General features: G+C 56.9%; 2 protein-coding genes across 2 annotated transcripts in view; both read left to right on the top strand.

Moving 5' to 3' along the window:
* The window catches only part of LAMC3 (laminin subunit gamma 3), a 57723-nt gene extending 56178 nt beyond the window's left edge, over positions 1-1545 (top strand). Inside the window, exon 28 of the mRNA XM_045563728.1 lies at positions 25-1545. Within this exon, the coding sequence (XP_045419684.1) occupies positions 25-275 (251 nt within the window). The 3' untranslated portion in view covers positions 276-1545. The remainder of the gene's footprint in view (positions 1-24) is intronic.
* A 2799-nt stretch (positions 1546-4344) lies between these two features.
* On the top strand, positions 4345-24445 carry AIF1L (allograft inflammatory factor 1 like). Its single transcript, XM_045563727.1, has 6 exons — positions 4345-4508; positions 4673-4734; positions 14664-14730; positions 17044-17085; positions 20067-20229; positions 21561-24445. The coding sequence occupies exons 1-6, from the start codon at positions 4478-4480 to the stop codon at positions 21646-21648; spliced, it is 453 nt and encodes a 150-aa protein (XP_045419683.1). The 5' UTR covers positions 4345-4477; the 3' UTR covers positions 21649-24445.
* The last annotated feature ends 842 nt before the right edge of the window (positions 24446-25287 follow it).

Raw genomic sequence — 25287 nt, 5'->3', positions numbered from 1 at the left:
GAGGCTGTCTGTGTTCCTCTGCAGGGTCACCGAACGCCCATGGAGCCCCAGCCCGCACCCTGAATGAGACTCAGCAGGCACTGGAACGCCTGAGGCTGCAGCTGGGTTCGCCGGGGGCCCTCCAGGGGAAACTGAGGCTGCTGGAGCAGGAGTCTGAGCAGCAGGAGCTGCAGATCCAGGGCTTCGAGAGTGACCTCGCCCAGATCCGTGCCGACAAGCAGAACTTAGAGGCCATTCTGCACAGCCTGCCTGAGCACTGTGCCAGCTGGCAGTGAGGGCTGCCCAGACCCCTGGCACACACTCCCCCACCTGCTGTTTTCATGGCCCAGGGCATGCACACACACACCCCCACACAGATGTGCCCACTTAGGCACACCCCCAGAGCCGGCTGCTGTGGACTGTCCCCTGTGTGAATAGTCGTGCTCCCTGCTGAGTCTGTCTGCACCTCCCTCCCTGCCAGCAGGGGTGAGTGTGCATACCCAGTGCACTCGGGCATCGGTGTGCACTCCCATCCCTGCACGGGCATAGACATGCACACCGTGTCAGGAACACATGCATGTACATGCACACATGTGGATGCACATCTGTGTGTGATGCACACATATGTTCAAGTCCATCCAGGCATGCACGCATGTTAGAGTGAGTCCACAGCTGTTGTCGAGAGTCAGCTGTGTGCCAGGCACCCTACGGGTCCTGGGCGAGTTGTTATGTTGAATACCCAGCAGGGCTGACATACCCACTGTCGCCCCAGACAGCAGAGGGGTCTCAGCAGATCCTCGGAAATCGAGGGTGGGTTCAGCAGGAGCCAGAGTGCCTAGTCCCAGAGCTGCCCTCTGTCCCAGCACACTACTGCCCACCTGTCGCCCGGCGTGCACACCCAGCAGCTCTACGCAGCCAGGGGATCGGCAGGCCAAGAAACACAAGATCCTGGGAGGGTTCTCGGCAGTAGAATCTAGACCCAGGGACCCCTGAGGCCATGATGGGGCTTGGAGCAAGGCCCACCTGGCAAGGTGCCACTGGCTTCCCCAGCTATGTCCCTCTAAGGACCCTGGGACTGCACCAGACACTGGAGGAATCACCTGCTCTGGGCCCCACCCCCCCTTCAGCCTGTGATCTGTCCAAAGAGCCAGGCCCTCAAGGGCTGGAGGAGCCTGGGTCATGGGGGCTCAGACAGGCCACTGAGAGCACCCCTTTACACCCCCAGCAACCCAGTGGCCTTTGACCCTTCCCTAACCAGCCCCATGGCCCCACCTGCCATGAGGGAGGCCACAGGGGTGTGGATGCATGGCTGCCATTCCAGTCTGTCCTGCCGGGGAACCCCCCTGTAGCCAGGCCCTCGTGTGGCCTCTGCCCAGGACTCCCTGGCATTTCCTCCTGGCACTCCTCCCCTTTCCTGGGCCACCTCCAGCATATGGCAGGGCCTTGGCACTGGGAAGACAGGCACCTCCGGGGCCCAGCCCCTCCCTCCCGTGGCTCCCCCGACAGGAAGGGGGGGCAGTGCAGACCAGTTCTGTTCAATGTGGGAATAAAGGACCCTTTTACTGAGCTGGGTGGTGTGCCTTTGATCCTCCCTGCGGGTGGGCGGCAGGGCACACCTCCCCTGTCCACATGCAGTGGTAGGAAGGTGGCAGAAGCAGAGCTTGTGGCTTTCCCAGTGTCTTCCCACTGGGGGGCTTTGCTGGGGTCCTGTGAGCACAGGTGCCCACCCTCTGCTCTGTGCTCTGGGGCACTTAGGCAAAGTCTAGGGGCTGGGGAGCCTGCGGGGTGGGGTGCAGAGAGAGTCCTTAGCTGACTTCTGGTCCAGGCTGGAGACGGGAACTCAAAGCACAGCAGGGAGGGTCACTCTTGAGGAGGAAGAGGAGGGTGTTGAGGTTGGCCTTGAAGGGTGGGGAGACAGGAGGAAAGATTCTAGGCAAGAGGGTGGGCCACAGCTGGGGCTTGCAGGGTGGGGCCTGGCCAGCACGGGTCATTCTGGGAACCAAGTTGAATGGGTGGGATTATGGCCTCAAGGCCCAAACCCCTCCCGAGTGGGTTTAAGCAGAAAAAGAATCTATTGGGAGGGTTATTTGGAACCTAGGGTGGGAAAGGCTGCCAGGCCTTGGAGACAGCCTGGGGGCGGGGTGCTGGGGCGAGGGTGGGGGGCAGCTTCCCTCTTCCTCCTGCGTTCCTCTTGGTCTCTGCCTCGGCTTCTCTCTCCTTGTCTGCTTCCGGCTTTCCTCTTTACAGACTGGCTTTCTTTGTTTTTCTTGCACTTGATGGAAGAGGACACCCCACTGCTGCCCACCACTACCATAGCCTTGCGTGTACATGTCACCAGGTCCAACGCTTGGAGGAGACAAGCTGGCAACTCTGTCCTGATTGCAGCTTCCCAGCTCAGGTCGGGTCCTCCAGTCCCCTGCTCAGGATAAGGAGGATCTCTGGATCCAAAGCACATAATGAGATGACCGTGACCCCTTCACCCTAATGGGGGACAGTGTTCAGAGAAGAGGTGTGCTCCTCCACAGAGAACCTTAAAATCAAGGTGGGGAGGGTCGATGTGGGGACATTGTTAAGCTAAGCTAGTGACTTGGTAGATTTCTGGTGTCAGGGTAGATGCTGAAGATGGGGAAGCTGTTGCTCCACAGCGTTTGGTGACTGGTGTCTCGTGTAAGTGGTGCTGAGAAGATGAGGGTTCTTTGAGGACCTCTGGGACAGAGTCTGATGTCCCCCAGCCCCTCCCCCCGGTTTCTCTGCTGACAGGACACACGGTGGTTCTGATTCCTGCTCTTGGCATCCAGCCCCTATCCCTGCAAGCTGTGGGGCTCAGCAAAGCCCAGTTCCAGCCTCCCAGAAGGGTGGAGAACAGGCTTCCCCTCCATTCCTCAGGCCTGACATCTTGCGACTCATGTGAGCTGATCATGCCTGGTGCGTGTGCAGAGCCACTCTCTGGCCCCAGAGGTGGGGCCGCTGCTGGCTGGAATGTGGCAGCTGTTGAACATCTGGCCAGCGATGCAGCCCAGCAGATGGGTAGTAGATGGTGGGGTGGCCCTGCCCTGCAAGGTGGCTGACCGGGGCCAACCAGCTCAACTGCTATGGCACTCTGAGCCCGGACGGGGAACTGCATTATGAGAGCCCTGTTCTAAGTCAGCACCCCTCTTTGGCTTCCAGATGGAACATCTCCCATCAACCAACAATTTTAACTCCTAAGCCGTCTGCCCTCCAAACTTTTTCTATCTGCATAAACCACCCAGAAAGCAATGAGTTACAAAAGCCTCTGCTTAGTGAGAAATTCTTATTTCCTCCACTGTGCAGATTAGGGGACTGAGGCTTGGCCAGGTCAAGTGGCTTGCCCGAGGTCATAGAGCTTGGCTTGATCCAAACCCTAGGAGCGACTGGGCAGAGGAGAGTCGCTTAGGAAAAGCAGGCACTGGCTGTGCTGGCTGAGGTCGGCCCCAGCCCATTCTGCCTAGCCCCTGGCTGGGGGCAGCCTGGCCACTTCCCTCTCCAGGGGCAGCCACAGAAAAAAAGTTGAGCAGCTGATCTCAGGATCCCAGTCCTAGGGGTCAAGATGGGGACGGCTGTGGGGAAGGAGACTTCTGGATCTGATCCCCAGAGACACGCTCAGTGTGTGCAGCAGGGCTGTTACCAGTGACCAGGTGTGCCATTTGCTCAGGACAATCCCCATCTAAGCCTGTGGCCCCAGCCTAGCTGGAGTGCCCCCTTAATCCCCAGACTGTCCTGATTTGGACACTGGATTTCACAGTCACCCCAGTTACAAGTCCAAGTTCCTGCACCCTGAGCTCCACTGTTCCAGAACTATGGGCCGGTGCATCATCCTGGCGAGTTTGCACCCCAGGCTTCAGCTTCCTGGCTTTTCTGGTCTACAAACGGCAATGCGAGTCCTATTTCATAGAGTTTTGAGAATGAAATGACTGGCGCTCAGTGCGAAGTATATGGTGCATAACGAGTGCCCAATCGTGGGTTTTATTAACAAGACACGAATTCATTCCAATTGGGTTGAGGTGTCACAGCGCCAAGCTGCGCTCAGGATAACAGCAATGCGACGGCCTCGGTGGGTTGAGCGCTGACTCCCCGCCGCGCGCAGAGCATTGGATCCTCACAACTGCTGCACGAAGTTCCAGCTAAGATCGTCCCGTATTGTTTCTGGGGAAGGGACTTGCCAGTCCGGGGAGCAGCGCAGAGGGAGGCTGGGGCCGGCAGGCGCGGAGCGTTTTCCGCGTCCTCGGGCGGAGGGGCAGGCGGGGGCCCGCGTCCCGCATAATAGCCGCTTTGATGCCGGGGCCCGGGCGGCGGGAGGCGGGGAGGGCGGGGAGGGGGGGCGGGCAGCCGGGGGAGGGGTGTGTCCGGCCGCGCGCGCCCTCCCCCCGCCCTTCCGTCCCGCCGCCACACGCAGCCGAGCTCGGACCAGGCGCCAGTCCCTCTCCGCTGTCCCTCGCCGCGCCCGCGAGTCCCGAGCTGGCGGGAGCCGGTGCTCACCATGTCAGTCGCGCTCGGCAACAGGTTCCAAGGTAGGCGCCGCTGTCCCCACGCCGTCCCACGCCCGGCGTCCCCGGGCGCCACCTGTGCGCGCCGGGCCGACGGCGGGGGCCGGGGCGCGCGGGAACCGGGCGGGGGCGGGGTGCGCGGCCCGCGGAGGCCCCCGCTGCCCCGGCCGCCTCTTTGTCTCCTCCAGGAGGGAAGGCGTTCGGCTTGCTCAAAGCCCGGCAGGAGAGGAGGCTGGCCGAGATCAACCGGGTAAGCCCTGCCGCCAGCGCCGCTCGCGGGTCGCCCAGCCGCGCGCCGAGCGGGTGCCACCTCGGTCCGCGAGGCCGTGCCCGCCGCCACATCCACCCCCTTCTCCCCTTCCCTGGGTTCCCCCACTGCCTCCCTCCGCCCCAGCCCTGTCGCCTCCACGCCAGGTAGGTCCGCCTCCACCTCCCCGCTCCTGGCCTAGCGTCTCGGGTTGCAAGTTGTTACTCTCAGGCTGGGGAGGTGGGGCCCGGCGGGGAGCTGGATGCCGCGGGCTCGGCTCGGGGCTCCGCACAAGCCCGCTGGGGACCGGCCGCAGGGATTTGGCGGGAAGGGACCCGGGCCAGGGCTCTCTCCGCCGCCAAACACAGGCTCACTGGCAGATGCTGGCGGTTCCCTGTGGTCTGCTGCCTCCCTGCGCCTCCAAACACACCACTCTTTTGCACTCCTGCTTTTAGGAAGGGTTGCCCTAGGGACCTGATGCTTTGCTTGCTCTTGGTGGATTCCTAGGAAGAAATCCTGCCAGGCACCCAGTGGGAGCTCTATAAGTTTGCTTAATGACCATGTAGATTCTAGAAGATAAGAAAAGATGTCAGGACCTGTCTGGTTTGGCCAAAGCTCAAAGGCAGCACAGCCAGTGGCTTTAGGCTTCCCCAAGACCTGGCCTTAGGTCTGGCTTCCATCAGGTGGCAGCTCAGTGGTCTTCAGCGAGGCCTCTCCTCCGAGCAGCGTCACTGCGAGGGCTCAGTGAGGGAAGGCATGTAGCGTCCAGCACCTGGCAGCCGAGAAGCCCTCACATGGTACTAGAATTATTTCCTGAGGGTGACATCCACCAGGTTCCTTCCTAATTTGTGGCAGAGGCATGCCCACTAAACAAGCCTGGGCATTACCCCTGCTGGCTCCCCCAGAGCGCTGGTCACCCGGGATCTGAGCCCAGCTCAGAGTCCCAAAGTAGCCTGCTGGTGGTGTCAGCAGAGCTCTGGAGGAGGCTGTGGGAGGTGGGTCCAGGGGCTGGGACGTGCTTGTATATAGTGTTCCTTCTTGCTAGCAGCTTGCAGTCTTGAGTCCCTCCTCTGTGTTGTTGGACTGCTTAGAAGTGGGCCACCTGTCTGTTTTCAGTCCACTGGGTATAGGTGTCCCATGGAGGACTCGGGGACCTCAGGGTCCCTCCAGGTAGACTCCGGCCACCTCACTGCCACCCTCACTCTGCCTCTTGGTGTGATCTTGGGCACAGCAGCTGAAAGGTTGCCTGGACATCTGGCTGGGGCTCCCAGGGGAGTGGGGTCACTGCTGGGCTCCCTCCCAGGTCACTGTGCACCAACCCGGCCTCAGTCTTGGCTGCTCTTGCTCTCTGGACAGGAGCCTGGGACCCTGACCTCATATAACCCCCTGGGCCACTGGGCCGGGCAGGTTCTGAGCTGGCAGGACCCTGAGCCAGAGACAGCTGGAGATGGGGAGTGAAGTGACCGTTGTTGGACAAGCCAGAAGAGCTGAGAGTGTGTGGGACTTCCCGTGCCAACTCTGCCCTTGGGGAGGCAGCTCTAGAAGGTGGGAGGCAGCTACAGGGTTGTTTTGGGAAGTGGACTGGCTTGGCTCAGAAAGGGGAGGAATGTGGCCATCTGCACTGATCCAGTCAGCACTGGGATTGGGGAGAGTGAGCAAGAAGGAGCTGTGGTCTCACCACCTCAGGATCCCAATGCCCAGAGAAGGCAAGCAGCTGACCCCAGGCCACACAGGAGCCAGTGGCAGAGCTTGCAATCCAGGGTCCTTCCCCTGCCGGATGCTGTTCTGAGACCCACCACGTGAGTCCAGGCTGCTGTAGGGCTGCTGGGACCCAGGGTCTGGGTTCCTGTGGGAAGGAGGCTCCAGGATCGACCTGGAAGCTTGAGCTGCTTCCCCACCACAGCAGGGCGGGATGGCCCACGGTGAGGCAGGCCGCAGAGTACTGGCCTGTGGCCCTGGGCACGCCGCTGCATCTCTCTGGGCCTTCCTCTCCAGAAAGAGATGGTGGTGGTTGTGATTTTTCAGTGAGATAATCTACATAAAGTACCTGGGAGAGCAGGCTGCTGTCCCGATTGTTATCATTTGTTTGGGGCCTCAAGGTGCAGGGAGTGGGAGGTATGTTGTGGCCCATACTGGCTGCTCAGCCTGCAATGGGAGCAGCGATCCCTGCTCCCTCGCCAGTCCCTGCGACAGCAGAAAGAAGCAGGTGGGAGCTCTTTGCAGACTGTGGGGGAACCGCTCTGCGTGGGGGTCCGAGTCCAGTTCACCCCTGGCCATGGCTGCGGTGGAGGGTCTCTGGGGAGTGCATTCTAGGGCACAGTGTGAGCAGCCCGACTGCCTTCCTTGGGGGTACAGCTTCACTGCCCCACTGCAGTGCGGATTCTGAGGGGCTGGGCTGAACGGCTGCCCAGTGGCCCCGTGGAAGCAGGAAGCCCTGCAGAACCGGGCTTCACGACTCATTGCCGGGGGGTCACCAACTGCTGTGCCAGGCAGCTTGGGCACTGTTGCGGCTGCTGCCTGGGACAGAGCCCAGCCTGGCTGGCGGCTCTGGGGGCCTCTCTGGGCCAACACCCGAGTTCCCTTTGGGGCCTTTCTCCTCCCCTGATGCAGGCCAGCTTCCAGAGGGCGGTGGGTAGCTCCGTCTTAGCTATTGTTATTATGGGGGGTTCAAGAGTAAAAATAGAAGACTCGGTGGGCCTAGAGGTCCTGGTAGAGGAAGGAAGGCAAGGGAGCTGTATGAAAATGCACCTTTTTTGGTCTCACTTTAGTTTTGTTACCCATTTCCTGCACTTGGTATGCCTCACTGAATGCTCGCTCTGACCTTGGAGTGACAAGGCACCGCTTGCTGCTCCCATTTTACAGAAATCCAGACTCGGAGGGGCCGAGTGAGTTGCCTGGTGGAGCAGCTGCAGTTTGAACCTCACCTATATTCTTATCTCTGAGCTCGGCGGGGCCTGCGAGTGTGGACATATCCGCACTGCTGGAGCTGGCAGACCGCGAGCACCTCCCACTCCCCCCACATAGCTGGCATTCTCTGCGCCCCGATGACACGGGAAGTGACCCCAGGCCAGCCAGGCCCAGCCTTATATGGCAACAGGAGAAATTTTCTCCAGCTTCCCACAGGGACAGAGAGAGGCTGTGGGGGCTGGCGATGCCCCTAAGTGTGCCTGTGCCCCGGGGCCGAGCCAGAGGGGCCCGGAGGACCGCGAGGGCTGCTCCAGCCAGCTATGGGGGGGTGGGGGGATCTTTAACCGAGTGTCGTGAGTCGTGGCTGAGCTCCTGCCTGTGTTGTTGTCTCACTGGTCCCTCTTGACAGAGCGCTCCGGTTTGCCAACAGCCCAGGGGACAGGGATTGTTATGACTCCCATCTTAGAGATGAGGAAACAGGAGGCTTGGCTGAAGTCACCTGCCCAAGGTCACCCAGCCAGGAAGTGGCAGAGCCAGGATTCAAACCAGGTCTGTCTGACTCCACACGCTGCCCATGGCCCAGCTGGCCCCTGTCCACAGGTGGCTGCAGCCTCGCTGTGACACAGGCCTCTCCTGCTTATGTGGATAACGATCTCTGGCTACTGTCCCGACGTCCTAGCCCTCCGGGGTCGGATGAAGGGCACTCACCATTCCCCGGCACATTTAGGTGCCTACTGGTTATTTCAGAGCCCATGTGCCAGCTGTACCGGGAGACAGCTGGGCAGGGCAGGCTGGGTGTCTCTGCCCAGGGGTGTACGTATCCCCTGCCCTCCCCCAGCGGAAGGGACCTCTGAGACCTGACCCAGGCAGCCACACAGATGTGTCTCTTTTCCTGTGTACCTGGCAGTACCACCTGTCCCTGCCCAGGTGAATGTGCCCAGCTGGCATTGCCAGGCACCCGTCTCTCTTGCTCTTCCTAAATATATTATAAGGGAGATGGCGATAAGCGGCCACGTGAGGCTCTGAGGATTCAGAGTGTCCCGCGCAGGTCCGGCTGGTTATGACCCCGGTGTGGCCACGGCACAGGAAGCTGGAGATGGAATTTCTCCAGGGGCTGCTTCACTTCTGTAGCTGGTGGGGTGTTTTTCTTCAGCTGCCCCCTCTATTGGCGAGGACGCCGTGTCCGGATTGGGCCCCCGAGCTGCTGTGGGGAATGTGAGCCCACTGTCCCTGTGGGTGCACGTTACAGGCACCTGCTACTCGCCAGGTGTCAGGCACTAGGCACTAGGCCCCAGGCCGGCCATTCGTGGCCTGGTCCTGGCCCTTTAAGAGCCGTGGGCTGCGTCAGAAGCGCCCTCCCCGGGTGGTGCTGCCTGTCCCTGGAGCTCTCACCCGGGGCTGTAGCCACCAGCCCCTTGGATGGCCTCCAAGATGGTGATATGCGCCCACCCCAAAATTCTGCTGCAGCTGATACATAAAGACCCGCCTGGAGGGCCAGGAGCGAGGGGCCGTGAGCAGGTGCTAGAGGTACCAGCCCAGAAAGAGAGTTAAGTAGGAGGAGCGGGCAGGTGGCAGGGCTCCAGAGGCGGGACACAGCAGGGGCTGCCAACCTCCGATGATTTTGGAAATAGCCCCTCCTGGGCATGAGCGCTTGGACGGGCTCCCGCAGGGACTCTGATGTGCATCCCAGGTCGTAAGTGACCGGGAGGGGCTGCGATGGGAGTGCTCCGTCCCTGCCAGGTCGGCCAGGAGTCTGAGGACAGAGTGAACCTTGCCCTTGAGGAGGGGTGGCCCGAGGGCCAAGGCTCACTGGGAGGACCTCATGGCACAAGGAGGGGCACAGAAAGTCATGGATGTTTTCTCTGCCCTTCCCCCCGCCACACACTTGTCTCTTGGTGTGGCTTGAGTTTGAGTGACCCCGACACATAATAGTGATTGCTGACACTTAGCAAGCGGACCGGGAGCCGGGCTCTCTCTATGCAGTTAGCTCATTTAATCCTTACAGAAACTCAATGAGAAGCTTCTACCTGTCGTATGATCCTGTTTCATAGATGAGGAAACTGGGCCCAGGGTGGTAGGGCAGGCTGCCCAGGGCCACAGAGCCAGTAAGTGCTGAGCTGGGATAGGGACCCCGGCAGCCTGACGCTACCTCCCCTGCCCCTGTGCCCAGCACACCCTGCGCCCGGGGAGTTATGTGGGGCTTGCAACCATTGTGACTTGAGGCAAGAGTAGTCCCTTCTGGTGACTTGGTTTCTCCAGCTATTGAACAGGAGGGTGAACTGGGTCCTCTGAGGAGTCCGTCTGGGTTCTGTGGCTGGGCAGATGTTTTAAGAGCTCTGCTACCTCCTGAGCCCCATCCTTGGACACTCTGGCCCTTGGGGACTGGCAAGTGGGCTCGCTGCTTCCTGTTTGTCACCCCACCCCACTCCTGCCTGCTTGCAATTCCTGGCTCTTTGCCAGGGACTGATCAGGCCACTGAGGCCTCAGACTCACCCGTCTGCATATCAGTGGCCACTTCCAGGCACCCTCACACCTGCTCCCCACCCAGCAGTTTCTACCACCCAGAGAGACCGTGGCTTGGGCTGGGAGTGTGGGTTGGATTAGAATAAATCGTTCAACCTCCATCCCCCTGGAGGGCAATAGAGTGGTTCCCCGGCCTCCAGAATGACCTGCAGCTGCCCAGGAAGAAAGAGAACTCCTAGTATTGACTTTCTTTGCCCCCAAACCTGTGGCCAGGCCACCTTCTCCTTGTTTGGGGCAGGGAGGGAGTTGGGATGGGGAAGGGAGGTAGACTTGGAATTGTTAAAACTTTGTAATCTTGAGCAACCTCTCTGGGCCTCAGGCGTCCCATCTGTCAGTGGGGAAACTGAGGAAGGGGAGAGAGAAACTCTAACCAGCCTATGCCGGTTATGGGGGAGAGTCTGCTTCCTATGGGGTTATATGCTTCTATGGATACAAATGTTAGAAAAAATAATAATAAATAGCTAACATTTACTTAATATTTGCCAAGCGCCGGGTGCTGTTAAACGTACATGTATTTCCTTACACACTGTAGTTCTCAGGACAGGCCTTCGAGGTAAGATCTCTTTAATTCTTCCTACAGATGAGGAAACTGAGGCACAGGCAGGAAGTCATTTTCACACAGCTGCTAAGTAACCTCAAACTCAGGCATTCTGGCTCGCGCTTGCCCTCTTTTCCTTTGGTTTTTCTTCCAAACACTCGGGGCGGCTTCTAGCTGCAAGTCCTGGGTGGACAGGACACCTGCCCACTGGGCGTGGCTGTGCCCCAAGGCTGGGCAGGCGGAGGCGGGGAGGTGGCCTGGAGGAAAGAAGCTGTGGCTGTGCATGAGCAGAAATGAAGAATCCGCAGCTGGGAGGTGGGCGCGGGCAGCCCAGCCGCGGAGCCGCGGCCCTGCCGCCTGCCTGCCCCGACCAAGGCATGGCCCGCACAGCTGCCCTCAGCCCAGGCCCAGGGAGGGCTGCCCGCCCACGCACAAGCGGGTCAGCTGCTTCTCCTGCCCTGTCACTCTGTGGCTCAAGCATTTGTCATTTTTGGCTCTAAGGAAAACTGGGTCCAATCCCTGAGTCCCTTCCAGTCTGTGTCACATAGGCACACACTTTTGCAAAGCTGCCCGACCACTGCAGGGGTGAGGGTGGAGGAAGTGGCTCTGGCCCAGATGGCATGCTTCTCCGTTCCTTCAGCAGATGTTTACTAAGTGCCAACTATGTGCTGGGCGCTGCTGGGTGCTGGGCATCTGAGGGGCACAAGATGCTAAATATGTCTGCTAGGTCCTGAGGACCTGCTTCCTCCCCACCGCCTCCCGACACCACCTGGCACCACCTCCTCGGTGGCTTCTGCTCCTGGGCTCTGTGTAGGGAGGGAGCCCCAGCAGCCTCTGCCATGGAATCCAGCCCAGCGCGGCCCGTGGCCAGTCTGCTGCGTGGGGCAAGTTATCTCTCCTCTCTGAGTCTCCATCCGGTCACTCATCCTGCACATACTTATTGAGCACCTACTGTGTGCAACCTGCATTATGGCAGGGGCAGCAGACAGGGACAGTAACCCCCTAAGCAATGACAGTGTGTGTCGTGTCAGGGGTGACTCATCCCCTGGAAGGAGAGGAGAAGCAGAGCAAGATAAATGTGGGCTGCCACAGGCAGGCAGGGTTGGTTGGCCACGTTGAGATGACATTGAGCAAAAGCTGGGAGGAGTGAGGGAGAGAACCACGCAGGTGTGTGGGGGAAGAGCGCTGCGGGCAGGGGTGCAGCCCGAGCAGGGTCCAGCCACACCTGCAGTTCATGTGCTCTTGCCCTTGCTCTTCATGGTGGCTCTGTGTCCGTCTGTCTGCATGGGATTTGTCTCCAGATCAGGGACTGTCCTTCCCCCTGAACCCCGTCTGCCAGCCCGCGTCCCTAGGGCTGGGTCCCTAGGGCTGGTCGGTACACGCGCGCAGACAGGCTCGGGCTGGGCAGCATTTCTGGAGGGGCCCTCCCACTCTCCCCAGCGGCCCCCAGCCACGGGACTTGCCTGCGCTCTGTGCCTCCCCACGAAGCTTTGCCAGTTCGTGGTAAAGTGGATGGAACGTAGGGGCAATGTGGTGAGTCAGACCTAGGCTAAGTGGGTTCCATTTAAAAATCCAGAGACTGAGAACTTCCTACTTTTATGAAATGTCCTTTTCTCAACTTATGGCAACAGTCATTGGTAATTGACTAAAGAGTCTTGGCAAAATAAAAACTTGGCAGCATATATTAGCGCTTCCCCGCCCCCCTTTAAAAACGTTTCTTGTCTGTGTGACCCCAAAGTCTGGGAACCACTGATCTAATATGTCCCTCCACTGGACAGACACAGGTCGGGAGTTGCCTGGTTTGCTCAGGGTCACAGACAAAAGTTAATTGTCCTACTCTTGGTCAGAGAATGGGGTGGGAGAGCAGTGCCCAGGAGCTAGGAGAGGGAGCCAAGAAGAAAGGAAGTCCTCCACGGAGCCAGCGGGAGGAGGCAGACTGCAGCCTGCGGGAGAAGGATCTAGCGCTGCGCCCGGTGCATGGTAATGGGGCCTCGAGTGGGTTGGGCCAAGCCAGTGAGACCCCATGGGCCCCGGGGCTGCCCTCTGCCCAGCTGCCGGAGCCTGACAGAAACAGGTTCCAAACCAGCCCTGGGCTCCTTCAGCTGCCTGTGGACATGTTTAACCTCTCTGGTCCTCAGGTTCTAACTTGTAACATCAGAACAGTGGTGGCTGTGAGGATTTAGTGAGATAACAGGGTGCCTGCCACAGTCAGCCCAGAGGGCAACCAGACCTCTCTCCCAGCCCAGCGAGGGGAGCCGCGGTGCCCGGTGGGCTTCTCCTGCGGTCAAAGGGCGCTCGGTTAACGTGGAGGAACTTGAGACGCAGAAGGGGCCATTCTGCCTCGTACTCATAATCGTACCTGTTGCTTATGGAGCGGTGACACAGGAGCCCAACGCTGAGGGTTGCCCAACGCCGGTGGATTGTACCCGTCGGGGCGTAGGTGCATCTTACTGTGCCCATTTCACAGCTTGTAAAGAGAGGACTGAGATATCCAAACCCAGATTGCTATAGTCATCTAGGTCCGTGTCATCCCCTATTCTACTTTCAGCCTCTTGGGCATTTACAGAAGCCTGGAAAGGTAATGAGTTCTCTGTCCCGGGAGATATGTAAGTACAGTACAGACTTGGTCATCATGTAGTGGGAAATTATGGCAGGAATTTAGCAACAGATCAAATGACTGACGTGGATTACACTGAACATCATTTTAAACCCTGGACTATCTGTAATTTTAGGAGAGGAACCTTATTCACGTGGTCTCTCCCGCTCCCTTGGTGCCTAGCGCACTGCAGTGTACATCGTGTCCCTCAAAAAGTGTTCCGTGAGTGCACGAATGGGGGAGCAATGCCCTGTCGGCAGCTCAGCAATGAGGAAGGTGAGCTCTAGAGAAGAGAGGGGATTTGCAGCGTCTGAGTGGCAAGATGGGAACATGTCCTGTGTCCCCGTCTGAATGTAGGTTCTAGGCTGCTGGAAGATTAGCCACAAGGCATATAAAATAGCTGGCACTGTGCCCTGCATAGCAGGTATTCACTCATTTGGAGGTTTCCGTTTTCAGGCCGGAGACCAGGCCAGGTGAACACCTGCAATGTGCCCATACCTGAGTGTCAGGACCAGGGGTGTGGGCTGTAAATGAGATGGAGCTGAGTAGAAGCTCTGGCTTGTGAGCCTCAGTTTCCTCATCTGTAAAATGGGCATAATAATAGTAGCTACCTCTTGTGGCTACTGGGAGATCCAAAGAGATCATGTAGGTAAGTGCTTCACCCTGGATCTAATCCTTCCCATCCCCCGGCCCCCAGGGGGTTCTGAAAGACTCATTTGAATCTCTCCAAGCATCTGAGGGGAAGACAGGCCAGGGATTGACACCCCCATTTTACAGGTAAGGAAACAGGTGAGAGGTGTCCTCCCAAGCAAAGTACAGTCATTTTCTAGCTAGAGCAGAGACCAGTAACACCACCCCTGCTGTTTATTGAGACTTCCTCTATGCCTAGAGTGGTTTACACACTCTCATCGGATTCTCATACAAACTCAAGAAACAGCTGTGATAATCACCCCGCTTGCTAGACGAGGCAGTACAGGTGCAGCGAGGAATTAATTAGCTCAGGATCACAGACCTAAGAAGTTAACAACGGAACTGAGTAGCTTGTCTTTGGAGCTGGCAGCTTCACGGATCCCCGCCGGGTGCCCCGGGTGAGACGCAGTTCCCAGCACTGGTAACTCAGCGGCTGCCGAAGGGTTTAGTCTGCTGGAGCCGACCCTCCAGGGCCCTCCCCAGCCCGCTCAGCTTCCCACCCCAGGGCGGACCGTGCAGATCTGCCTCTGAGGGCGACGGGAAGCCGGGACAGGCACAGGACAAACCCTGTCTGGCCAGGCCTGGCCACCCGTCCGGAGAGGAGGCACCCAGACAATGGGCCCACGTGTGGGTGACCTCTGCCCCCTGATGCTCATCACTGTCCTCTTGCCTCTGTAGGAGTTTCTCTGTGACCAGAAGTACAGTGATGAAGAGAACCTTCCAGAAAAGCTCGCAGCCTTCAAAGGTAAGCCGGGGCTGGCTGCGTGGGCATCCGGGGGAGCTGGGCTGGCCCCTTAGCCCCATGGGGCTAGGCTGTGGCCTGTTGCATCCCGAACGCCCTCTTCTTAGCAGGTCTGGAGATGGGCCCCTGAGAGGTGGGGGCGGGCCCCTCCACCTGCCTCCCTGCCACTGCAGACCCCCTGACCCCTGGCCTGCAGGCCCGGCCCAGCCCTGCCCCTCTGTCTCCCCGGCTGCCAGTGGGGCTCAGGTTGGCTCCCGTCAGCCGCCAGGGCCTGCTTGCTCCGGGCCCCTGCACACAATCAGCTCTTTGTGAACAGCCCTTGCCTCTCCCCCTCTGCAGCGAGAGTCTCAGGAGCCCCCGCGGAGAATGGACGTTTGTGTCGCCACAGTGAGGCAGGGGGGCAGAGTTTCTGCCCACTGAGTCCCAGCAGCACAGATGAAAAGAAAACAGGGCCTGGAAGCCTGTGTGCGGAGAGGGGCAGCATAAAGGTCCCTCTGTTCGGGGCCCTGGTGCTTGGGTCCCAGCCAGCACCTCGAAAGGAAAGGAGCCGTGCACATGTGGAGCACGGCAGATCCACCTCTCCTGCCTGGGATGCTCTCGGGGGAGGAGCCCTGGGCTCCCTGGACGACACACGGCAAGTGTCCTGGAGTCACATCTCTGTCCCGAGAGGTTGCAGCATGGCATCCTCCTGGATGCAGGGACAAGGACCTGCCAAGTGATCCTAAAATCACTTACAGCTTAGTTGTCCTTGGACAGGACATGGGTGGCCAATAATATTAATACCAGCTGGCATTTGTTAGGCATCGACCTGAGTGAAGCACTTCTCACAGGGCACGGGGCGCTTCCCAGGTCACCCAGCCCAGCGGGAGGGCAGTGGTGCTCCTGGTCCTACACAGACGGAGGAATTCAGGCTCGGGTCGGGGAGGTCATTGGCAGGGGACACACAGACTACCCAGAGCAGAGCTGGGACTTAACCCCGTCGGTCTGGCTCCAAAGCCCCTGCTCTGAACCGTTATGCCATGATGCTTTTCACATTAAGAGAAAAGAGAAATAGAAAAAAGACCGCTCTGTCCCCACCCTGTCCCAGCTGCCTGCAGGAGGGTCCTCTTTTCCCTTCTCTCTGTGTCCAGCGGCCACTGTTGAGGGGTGGCTCTGGGAGGAGGCACAGGGTCTTGGGGGTCTGACGTCCACTCTGTTTCCTGGGGTGTAGGACTGGGTCTGTTGGGCCAGACCAGAACTGCAGGAAGTTGTGCCGGGAAGCGGCTAGAGGGGCCTCTAATCGCTCATTCTTTTCTCTCCAGATGAGCGCTTGCTCCGTGCCAGGCCCATTCCCGGCCTGGGGGTACCACAGGGAACACACAAGCCCCGCCTTCTAGGGGGTGGGGGAGTGGTGTAAACAGCAGAGAAATTCAAAGGTCTAGGGTCGTGGGTAGGTGCTGTGGTGAGAAACAGACGGTGGAGGGAGGATGGGTGGGGGGGTGGGGAGCCCTGAGCATGCCTGGGGGAACATTCCAGGCAGAGGGCAGCGAGCTGGAGCAGGTAGGAGTGGCCGGGAGCAGCAAGGCCACCCAGGGACCTCGGCTTGCTTACACTGGCCACTCTGCTGACCAGGGCTGACCTGCCAAGGCCACACGGTTCACTTGACGTACTGCCCTTGTCAGAAGGTACCACGCTCATTACTCCGCATTATCTTCCCTCCCTGTTGGAGGTTTTCCTGGACTCCTTAACGGGAATTTTAACTCAGTCTGTATGTGAGGTTTGAGGCGAGGGTCTGTGAGACTCTGGAAACTGTAGGTGCCACTTTGTGGCGAGGGCAGCCCCACAGGTTTTGTCCTGCTGTCAGAACCACAGGGACTCCTTAAATCAGTGGTTCCCACACCTGGATCCCACCAGAATCACCTGGGACACTCCGAAAACACGCCATCACCTGCGCCCGGCCTGCCCTTCCTACACCCACTGAATCCGAATCTCCAGGACTAGGAATCGGGTCTAGTGGCTTTGCAGCTGGCTCAGCTGCAGTTGGCCCGCGCTGGTGGGGACCTGGGAGAAGCAGCTGCTCTCCTAAGAGGGTCAGAGCGGCCCCCAGCCCTCTTTACCCCGCGGGACCTGTAGGAGAGTGTTCCAGGCAGGATGAGCTCCTTCTCCAGAGACTGTGGCTGCGATGCTGGGGACCTTGGGTCAGGAACCCCTTGTGGGTGAGGAGGGTGGTATGGGCTCCTGAGGACCTGGTCATTTGCCCTCAAGTGAGTCACTGGGTCCCTGCAAAGAGAGATGCTACTTTCAAGCTAATGCCAGTTTTTGCCCTGTGATTTCCAGAGAAGTACATGGAGTTTGACCTGAACAATGAAGGCGAGATTGGTGAGTGAGGCCTTGAGTGTGTTGGGGGAGGAGGGTGCTCGGTAGAGGATTTGAGGGTCCAAAGAGCCCCCGTGACCCCGCTTGGGTGAGCTGCATGGGGTGGTCCCATGAGAGCGATGAACATGCGCTGCAGCTTCCCCCACCGGCAGGGCAGCTGAGCCACTGAGCCCTTCTGCCTCTGCCCAGGCTCCACTGCTTGCCCCCCACCTGCCCACCCACCCCTCAGCCTCCCACCCCAGGTGCTACAGGGACTCAGAATGGAGGGTGCCACGCTCTGCTCAGGGCTGGAGACACTCAGGCCACTTTAGGGTGGACAGGCAGTTGACTCCCTGGCCCAGGGAGCTGGCGTTTCCATGGTATGGTTTCTGCAGTTGCCAAGGTGTTTTTATATATGTCAGTTCCTCCTCCAGCAGACCCTTAATTGCTTCCTGCTGTCCAGGTGCTGGGGGTGACACCCTGTCATGTGGCACTTACATTCTGATGGGCCACAGCTGGGTCTTACCAGCAATGACGCAGCCAAGGCCATTTGAGGGTCTCCATCTTGCGCTGAGGAACCGAGACTCAGACCAGTGGAGCGACTGCTTGGGGCGGCTGGTCGTGGGGAGGGAGGCCCAGGCCCAGCCTCTGGTTCTGAGCAGGTTCTCTCTCTCCTGTCCCCTGTGCCCCTGGAGTTGCCGCTGCCACTGGCATTTCTGCTCCTCTTTCCTCTGGCCTCTCTCTCTTCCCCCTTTTGAATATTTCGATCACTTTTTCTTTAGAAAAAAAATTTTGGCTTATCAAATTAATACATTTTCATTGTAAAAAATGTTGGGAGACACAGCAAAGCACATAGACAAAAATATGTCAGTTACCGTCCCACCTCCCAGAAATAACTGCTGTAAACATTTTGGTTTATATCCTTCCACTCCTTTTTTTTTTTTTTTTTTTGATACACAATCTCACTCTGTCAGCTGGGCTAGAGTGCAGTGGCATCATCATAGCTCACAGCAACCTCAAACTCCTGGGCTCAAGTGATCCTCCTGCCTCAGCCTCCTGAGTAGCTGGGACTACAGGCATGTACCACCATGCCTAATTTAAAAATTTTGTTTTATAGAGATGGGGTCTTACTGTGTTGCTCAGGCTGGTCTCAAAGTCCTGGCCTCAACTGATCGTCCTGCCTCGGCCTCCCACCATGCTCAGATTATAGGCACAAGCTATACTATGCCATTCACCTGGCCTGGTGAATATTTTGATTTATGATTGATTTTTCCTTTGACATATAGTTAATGGCTGCATAATATTCCATTGTAGGGATGGACTGTACTACCTTCAGCCAACATCTTAGTATCGACCATTTAGATGCCTTCTAATTTTAACTATTATTGATAATTCTGTAAAGAACATCTTTGTACGTGAATCTTTGTTCACATTGCTGGTTCTTTCTTTTCTTTTTATTTTTTTAAGATGTGGTCTCACTCTGTCACCCAGGCTAGAGTAGAGTGGTGAAATCATAGCTAACTGCAGCCTCAAATTCCAGGGCTCAAGCAATTCTCCCATCCTGGCCTTCCAAAGTGCTGGGATCACAGGCGTGAGCCACTGCACCCAGCCTACTGGTTATTGTGGGTCAAAGGCTTTTGAAGCATCTTGCCAAACTGCTCAGAAAGGTCTTGCCAGCTAGAGTCTGACGGCTGTGTGTGGTGCCCTCTTGCCCTTTCCTGGGCAAGGCTGCCCAGCTGTCTTTGAAATGCCTGGACATCCTGGCACCTTCAGGCTTGGCCCCCGTCCCGCCTGCCCTGCTGGCCACACGCTGCCCACAGCCCTGCACCCAGCCCCGGCTCCTGCCATCCTCTGCTCAGCCATTGTTCGCAGAAGCACAATCTCAAGGAAATTGCCTCAGATCTTGGTGGGAGCTGGGGAGGGCCAAGGCAGCAACTCCTCTCGGGTGTAGTGACTTTTTGGTGCCTCCCTTGTTTTTCTTGAATTTTGTTCTTTTGTTGGTTTTCCTGCTGCATAGGATATTTTTGGCATCCTTTCCCTTCCAACCAAGGCAGAGCCTCAGGACAGCTGGGTGGGAGTGGCAGGTGGGGAGGAGCCCCCTGCCACCCGGGACCCAGGAGAGTGGCTTTCGATGCCTGGGGTCAGGCCGGGTGCGGTGGCTCAAGCCTGTAATCCTAGCACTCTGGGAGGCTGAGGCGGGTGGATCACTCGAGGTCAGGAATTCGAGACCAGCCTGAGCAAGAGTGAGACCCCATCTCTACTAAAAAAAAATAGAAAGAAATTAGCAGGCCAACTAAAAACATATAGAAAAAATTAGCCGGGCATGGTGGCGCATACCTGTAGTCCCAGCTACTCGGGAGGCTGAGGCAGGAGGATCACTTGAGCCCAGGAGTTTGAGGTTGCCGTGAGTGAGGCTGATGCCACGGCACTCTAGCCCAGGCAACAGAGTGAGATGCTGTCTCAAAAAAAAAAAAAAAAATGCCTGAGGTCGGACCGTCTCCCTGACCCCCCCATCGCTAGGCAGTGACTCCCTGAGTGGCAGGAGAGTGGGCACACACACACCCTAGCTGCAGGGAACAGCAAGATAACAATGATGGTATGAGGAACAGCAGCTCCCTTGCTGAGCACCTACCTGCTCTGCAGGGACCATATGCCGTCCCTGTGAAGGATCCCTTCCACCCATTCCACCGTTGGCGGGAGCAGGGGCTCAGAGAGGCTAAGTAGTTTGCCCCAGGTCCCACAGCCAGGAATAGCAGAGCTCAATGCCAACGCAGGTCTGTCCGACTCCAGAGCCCAGGTCCCTAACCACTAGTCTCCACTGCCTCTGGAGAGAGCAGGTGCGATGGGCTCATCCTCCCTGGAGGAGAAACGCCTTGACCGCAGACTCCAGGGAGGGATCTCGCGCCAAGCCTCTGGCGTGGGTGACGGAGCGGAGCCTTCCCAGCTTCCCCGCTGGGCCCCCGGCAGCCTGTCTCCGCTTCACAGACCTGCCTTCCCTCCGGCAGACCTGATGTCTTTAAAGAGGATGATGGAGAAGCTTGGCGTCCCCAAGACCCACCTGGAGATGAAGAAGATGATCTCAGAGGTGACAGGTGGGGTCAGCGACACCATTTCCTACCGAGACTTTGTGAACATGATGCTGGGGAAACGGTCGGCCGTCCTCAAGCTGTGAGTACCTCCTGACCTCCCCTGGGCCTCTGAAGGCAAAGTCACTCTGGGCAGAGACACCCCGGCTCAGGGCGCCCGAGCCATTCCCCAGCCAGTAGGTAACACGTCGTGTGACCTGAACTTACTTTCTTCATCTGTCAAATGGTCATGTTAATATGCACCTTGCAGGGGAAATTAGCCTATAGCAGAGCGTCTGGCAGCATCAGCGCTCAGTAAGTGGCAACTGTGAAGATGGTGATGGTGACGATGGTGATAAATCTGTCAGAACTTTCCGAGCCTCAGTTTCCTCATTTGTAAAACAGCTCCACTCCCCCCACAGGCTGTGAGCATAAAATAGTCAGAATTGGCTGTAAAGGGAGGTAGAATTTGAATCTTGATGCTATCACTTGCTATTGAAATGACCTTGGGCAAGTTACCTAAGGTCCACAAGCCTCAGTTTCTCCGTCTGTAAAATAGGGGAGATCAAACACGTCTCCTGTGAAATGTTGTCCTGAAGGCTAATGAAGTGACACAACCGATGATTCCAGCCCAGTGTTTGGCCAGCGGCAAACGCCTAATATACGAGAGCACATCACCGAAGCTTCCACACTGGAGAGGGTTACAGAGTCCCTAGTCCCTGGAGAGTCTCACTGTCATTTGTCACATCTGAAAGGATACTCACTTGGCTTTTATGAAATAAGTTTTTGAGTACGAAGGTAAAATATACATGTCTCATTTTATGAAGGAGTTCATGGAAGCCCAAGGAGGCCGAGTAACCAGGTCACCAGCTCATGGTTCAGTCTGGCCAGAGCGTTAGGATCCCCTTGCAGGAGGAAATGCTGAGGACCAAAGAGGTTGAGTGTCGTGCTTGACGGAGCCAGCTGGGAAATAGCAGAGCTGGCATGTGCATCCAGGCTGTCCCCCCGGAGATTATACTCTGAACCCCTGCCCTCTACCCCTCAGACTGTACTCTCAGCAGGGAGAAGGTTTTTGAAGAGCTGAAGGGGCCCTGAGCAGAGCCATGGCCCAGCCTCGCTCAGCCTCCTCCAGGCAGCATGGTTGGGGAGGGGCACGGCCTCAGAGCCAGAGGCCTAGAGTCTCAGCCTGCCTCTGCCTTGGATGGCCTGTGTGCTTCCGAGTCGCCACATTGCCACTCTGTGCCTCAGTTTTCTCCTCTGTAAAATGGGACTAGCAGCCCCTTGCTCAAGGTTGCTGTCTTTGGCTTCCGCGAGGGTCCCACTGGAGAACAGATCTGAGGACCCTGCTGACATAAAGCTGGGATGATCTTTCCCTGGATGAGAGAGGGAGTCCTAATCCTGTTTTCTTTTTTCTTTTCTCCATCTCCAAACCAGAGTCATGATGTTTGAAGGAAAAGCCAACGAGAGCGGCCCCAAGCCAGTTGGCCCCCCTCCAGAGAGAGACATTGCTAGCCTGCCCTGAGGACCCCGCCTGGACCCCCGTCCCACCTGCCCACCCCTGCTCCTCTCTGCCCTTCCTGACTCATTGTGATTTGTCTTACTTGTTTGATGTTCGTGTGTTTGTGTTTTCATCAATGTCTTTGTAAAGCACAGATTATCTGCCTTAAAGGGGCACTAGGTTGGGGAATCCTAAGCCTTGGGTCCCCTCCTTCTCTTCTTCCCTCCTTCTCCCCTCCCTGTGCAGAAGGGCTGACATCAAACCAAAAACCAGAGGGGGCAGGGCCAGGGCAGGGCGGCTGGAAGCCTATGTTCCCCACACTTGTCCATCCTTCCAGAAGGTCTCTGAGCTAAGGTCAGGTTCTGGCCCTGGTGAGGACCCCAGCCCACTTTCTGAAGACCTTGGAATAGGGACAAGGATGCAGGGCCTCATTAGGGTTTCCTCAGATAGCTCTGTGGTTCCAGCACTCTGGGCTCATCCAGGACATGGCCACCTGGTGCCCACTGCCTCAGCCAATTCCCCTAGGCCACACCTCTTCTCATCCTCAACGATGTGACCAAAGGTGGAAACGAAAGGAGCTTGGCAACTTGAGCCCTTCGAGAAGGTACCAGAAGGAACCCTCTGGTCTTGCTCCCTGGCCACACCTTCATGGGCAGCTCGGAGGGAGGGAGGGTGCAGCCCCACAATTCCTTGCTGGGGCAGCACAGGGCTTCAGAGGTAGAGATGAGGTCAGAGGCCTTAGGGGAAGGCTCAGCTCAGTGCAGCCCTGGTTTTTAGTGGGGATGCTCGGGTCGCAGGATGGGAGGATGAGGAGTAAAGCACTCCTGCAGACAGCACCACTGTTCAGCCAAGAGCTGAGAAATAGGTTGCCCTTCTCATTGCGGTCGGCTTGAAACCCGACTACACTTCCCTCATTTGCCTTCCTACCCTCCTCACACCATCCATTCATTCATTCATTCAGCAGATATTTATTGACCATCTTTTATAAGCTTTAAGTCCTCCCACATTGTCCTGACATGTGCTGTGTCTACTGTCTCTTCCCAAATCACTCAAAACCTTGAACTTGGAAATTGGATTGGGGTCACCTGTGTCCTTTCTTATGGACTCCAGGATTTTAGAGCCCGGATCACCCCTGTAGGTTAGCCAGGCCAGTCCTCTCACTTCACAGGTGAGGAAACTGTGGTTGCCCACAGGGATTAAGTGCCTTGCCCAAGGAAGAGCCTGGACTGGAGCCCAGGTGTTCAGGTACCCTGCCCCCACCTCATCTCTGCTCTGGGCTACCTCATCAGCGATGAAAACAGGGGCAGGTGGGGAGGGGCAGTCTCCTAGGTCAGCACCTGAGTAAAGCTTCCCTCACTCTGAAAGCCCTGGGCCAGGACCTGCCCTCCCCAGTGGCTCCGAGTCAGCATCGGGGTTTGGGTAAGGGCCAGGCCTCCTTCTGCAGTTCTCCCTCCCCTACAGCTTCTTGGCTGAGCCTCAGAGAGCTGCCTCTCAGAGCCCACGCAGAAGGATGTCAGACTTGGCCCCATCTTGGCTGAGTAGGGAACTCACTGGACCCTGCCTGTGTTCTGGAGTCCCTTACTCTGCCCGCTCAGGACTTAGACACACTTATTCACTGAACATATTTATTAAGCACTGCTATAGGCCAAGGGTTAAGAACCCAGAAGTGAAATGGACAGACCCATGGAATTTAGAGTCTAGTAGGAAGTCAGATCCGGACAATGACAGTGAATGTTAGGAAGGGTCAGGATAATAGGGGTAACTGCCACTGCCCTGCAGTCTTGGGGAGCACAGCTTGGCCTGAGACAGGTTAAGAGTCTTGGAGGAACCTTTGCAAAACCTTAACTTGGAAAGGACTAGGGGCTGTTGGTGGCTGGAGCCAGTGTGGGATCCCTGCAGCTCCTTAGTGTTCCATGATGAAGGGCCCAAGGTGCTGCCTCTACAGCAGCTTGAGGGAGGGAAGCGGGGAGGGAATGAGGAAATGGCCAGGTTGGGTTAATCCGCTGGTTTCAACCAGTTCAGCAGCAAGATTATTTGGCCATGACTGGCTGATCTTCAGCTTAAGGATCTGCTTCAGATGCACAGGCCTAGTTGAAGTTTAAACTCCAGCAAAACATTCCTCCCTGTAAATGTAAAATCCTACTCCCACCCCTTCCTTTTTTTTTTTTTTTTCTTCCTGAGATCATTAGTTTAGCAACTGCCTGTCCCTCACCCCTTCCCACTGCCTTTCCTCTCTGGAACAGGCTGAAACCTTTGAGGAAGATAAGCCTCCCTTGAAGACTCATTCAGTGTCCCTATTCGTCACTCAGTGAAATAGGCAGAACCAATCAGGCGTATGTCAGAGGGTTCCACAGTTTACAAGGCTGCAGGAAGCCTCCTTAAGAGAGGAGAGCAAACTGGTGTGTCCCCAGCTTCTGGGAAGGCAGGAAAGAGGGTTCTCTCATTGATTGGGGTGGGGGGGGTGTCCTGGGAAATCCCATCAGTCCCTTCACTTTTTCTTGGAACTCCACTGGGAAGAGAGGGTCTCAAGAGTGGTCCCTGGAAAGGGGGCATCTGCGTGTATTTCAGGTTGTGGCTGTTGGCTCTAGGACTCTTATTAATACTTCTCTAGCTAGGGGGGTAGCTTCTTGGGACTTCAACTGCCTTCCTTCTGAAAGACCAAATCTAACTAATGTAACTAAGCATGGCTTTGTCCCTATGATGTGAAAGGAGAGATTGTCGGGCAAATTCAGGTGGATGAAGTATGTTTGTGTGTGTGCATGTGGGTGTGTAGGGGGCGCGATATCATCTGTACAGACTGGAAATAAACCAGATAAACTTACCAATGTCTTAACTGGTGTATTTGGGGGATGGTTCTGGCTCAGCAGATTGAGAAGAGTTAGCTAATGTAGTAACAGATTGTGTCCTGCATGTTGGGTCTGAGGCAGCTGAACTTCATTTACTTCTCACAGCAACCTTCAAGGCAGGTTCAACTATGTCATCCTTGTTTTACAACTGAGAAGCAGGCTTGGCTTACCAACATTAAGTGGCAGAATCTGCCCCCCTGGAGCCTACCCAGGGGCAAGTTAAGAATCTCTGTTCTAGAATATTGACATAATTCCACTACAGAAATTTCTTCTCCATAGGACTGTGTGATATTATCAGTTAGCATTATCCAGACAACTTGAATTCTAATCCTGCCTCCACTACTTTCTGGCCGAGGACTTCTGGAGAATTTCCCCAATTTCTCTGCTTCCCTTACCTCATCAATTAAGTGTTATTAATAATAGAAACCCTTGGGTGACCTGGATGTCTTAAAGATTACACGAAATCATACATCTAAAGGGCTTTGCGCAGAACTTGGCACAAATTCTCTTGTGACCAGAGGCGGGTATGGCTCTTGCTCTGGAAATGATTGCCTTGAAAGGACTAAACAAAGCTGGTCTCTGGAGCCCTTTAACCTCCCCTCCCAGCCTCGGTCCTTAGACACCGAAGGGCCTCCTATGGCCAGCGCCCTCTTTTCTGGACCTTTCTCGAAATCTGCCCCCTGGAAACATCAAGTTCCCAACTTCTTTGAATCGGAAGCCTCTAGTAGCTGCCTATATCTAAGGGTCACTGTGAGGTTTCAAAGGTGCAACAAGCGCGAAGCACGTAAGCGTGCGCCGCCCACGGAGCAAAAGCAAC

The sequence above is a fragment of the Lemur catta genome, chromosome 10, assembly GCF_020740605.2.
Source record: "Lemur catta isolate mLemCat1 chromosome 10, mLemCat1.pri, whole genome shotgun sequence".
Taxonomy (NCBI): domain Eukaryota; kingdom Metazoa; phylum Chordata; class Mammalia; order Primates; family Lemuridae; genus Lemur; species Lemur catta.
The sequence above is the reverse complement of the archived record's forward strand: the minus strand, read 5'-3'. Positions and strand labels throughout refer to the sequence as shown.

What these genes read in the sequence shown, in the direction of transcription:
- AIF1L (XM_045563727.1), top strand. Translation starts at nt 4,478, where the DNA reads ATGTCAGTCGCGCTCGGCAACAGGTTCCAAG. An exon ending in GCTCGGCAACAGGTTCCAAG is followed by an intron (nt 4,509 to 4,672) that starts GTAGGCGCCGCT and finishes TGTCTCCTCCAG; the next exon opens with GAGGGAAGGCGTTCGGCTTG. An exon ending in GAACAATGAAGGCGAGATTG is followed by an intron (nt 17,086 to 20,066) that starts GTGAGTGAGGCC and finishes TCCCTCCGGCAG; the next exon opens with ACCTGATGTCTTTAAAGAGG.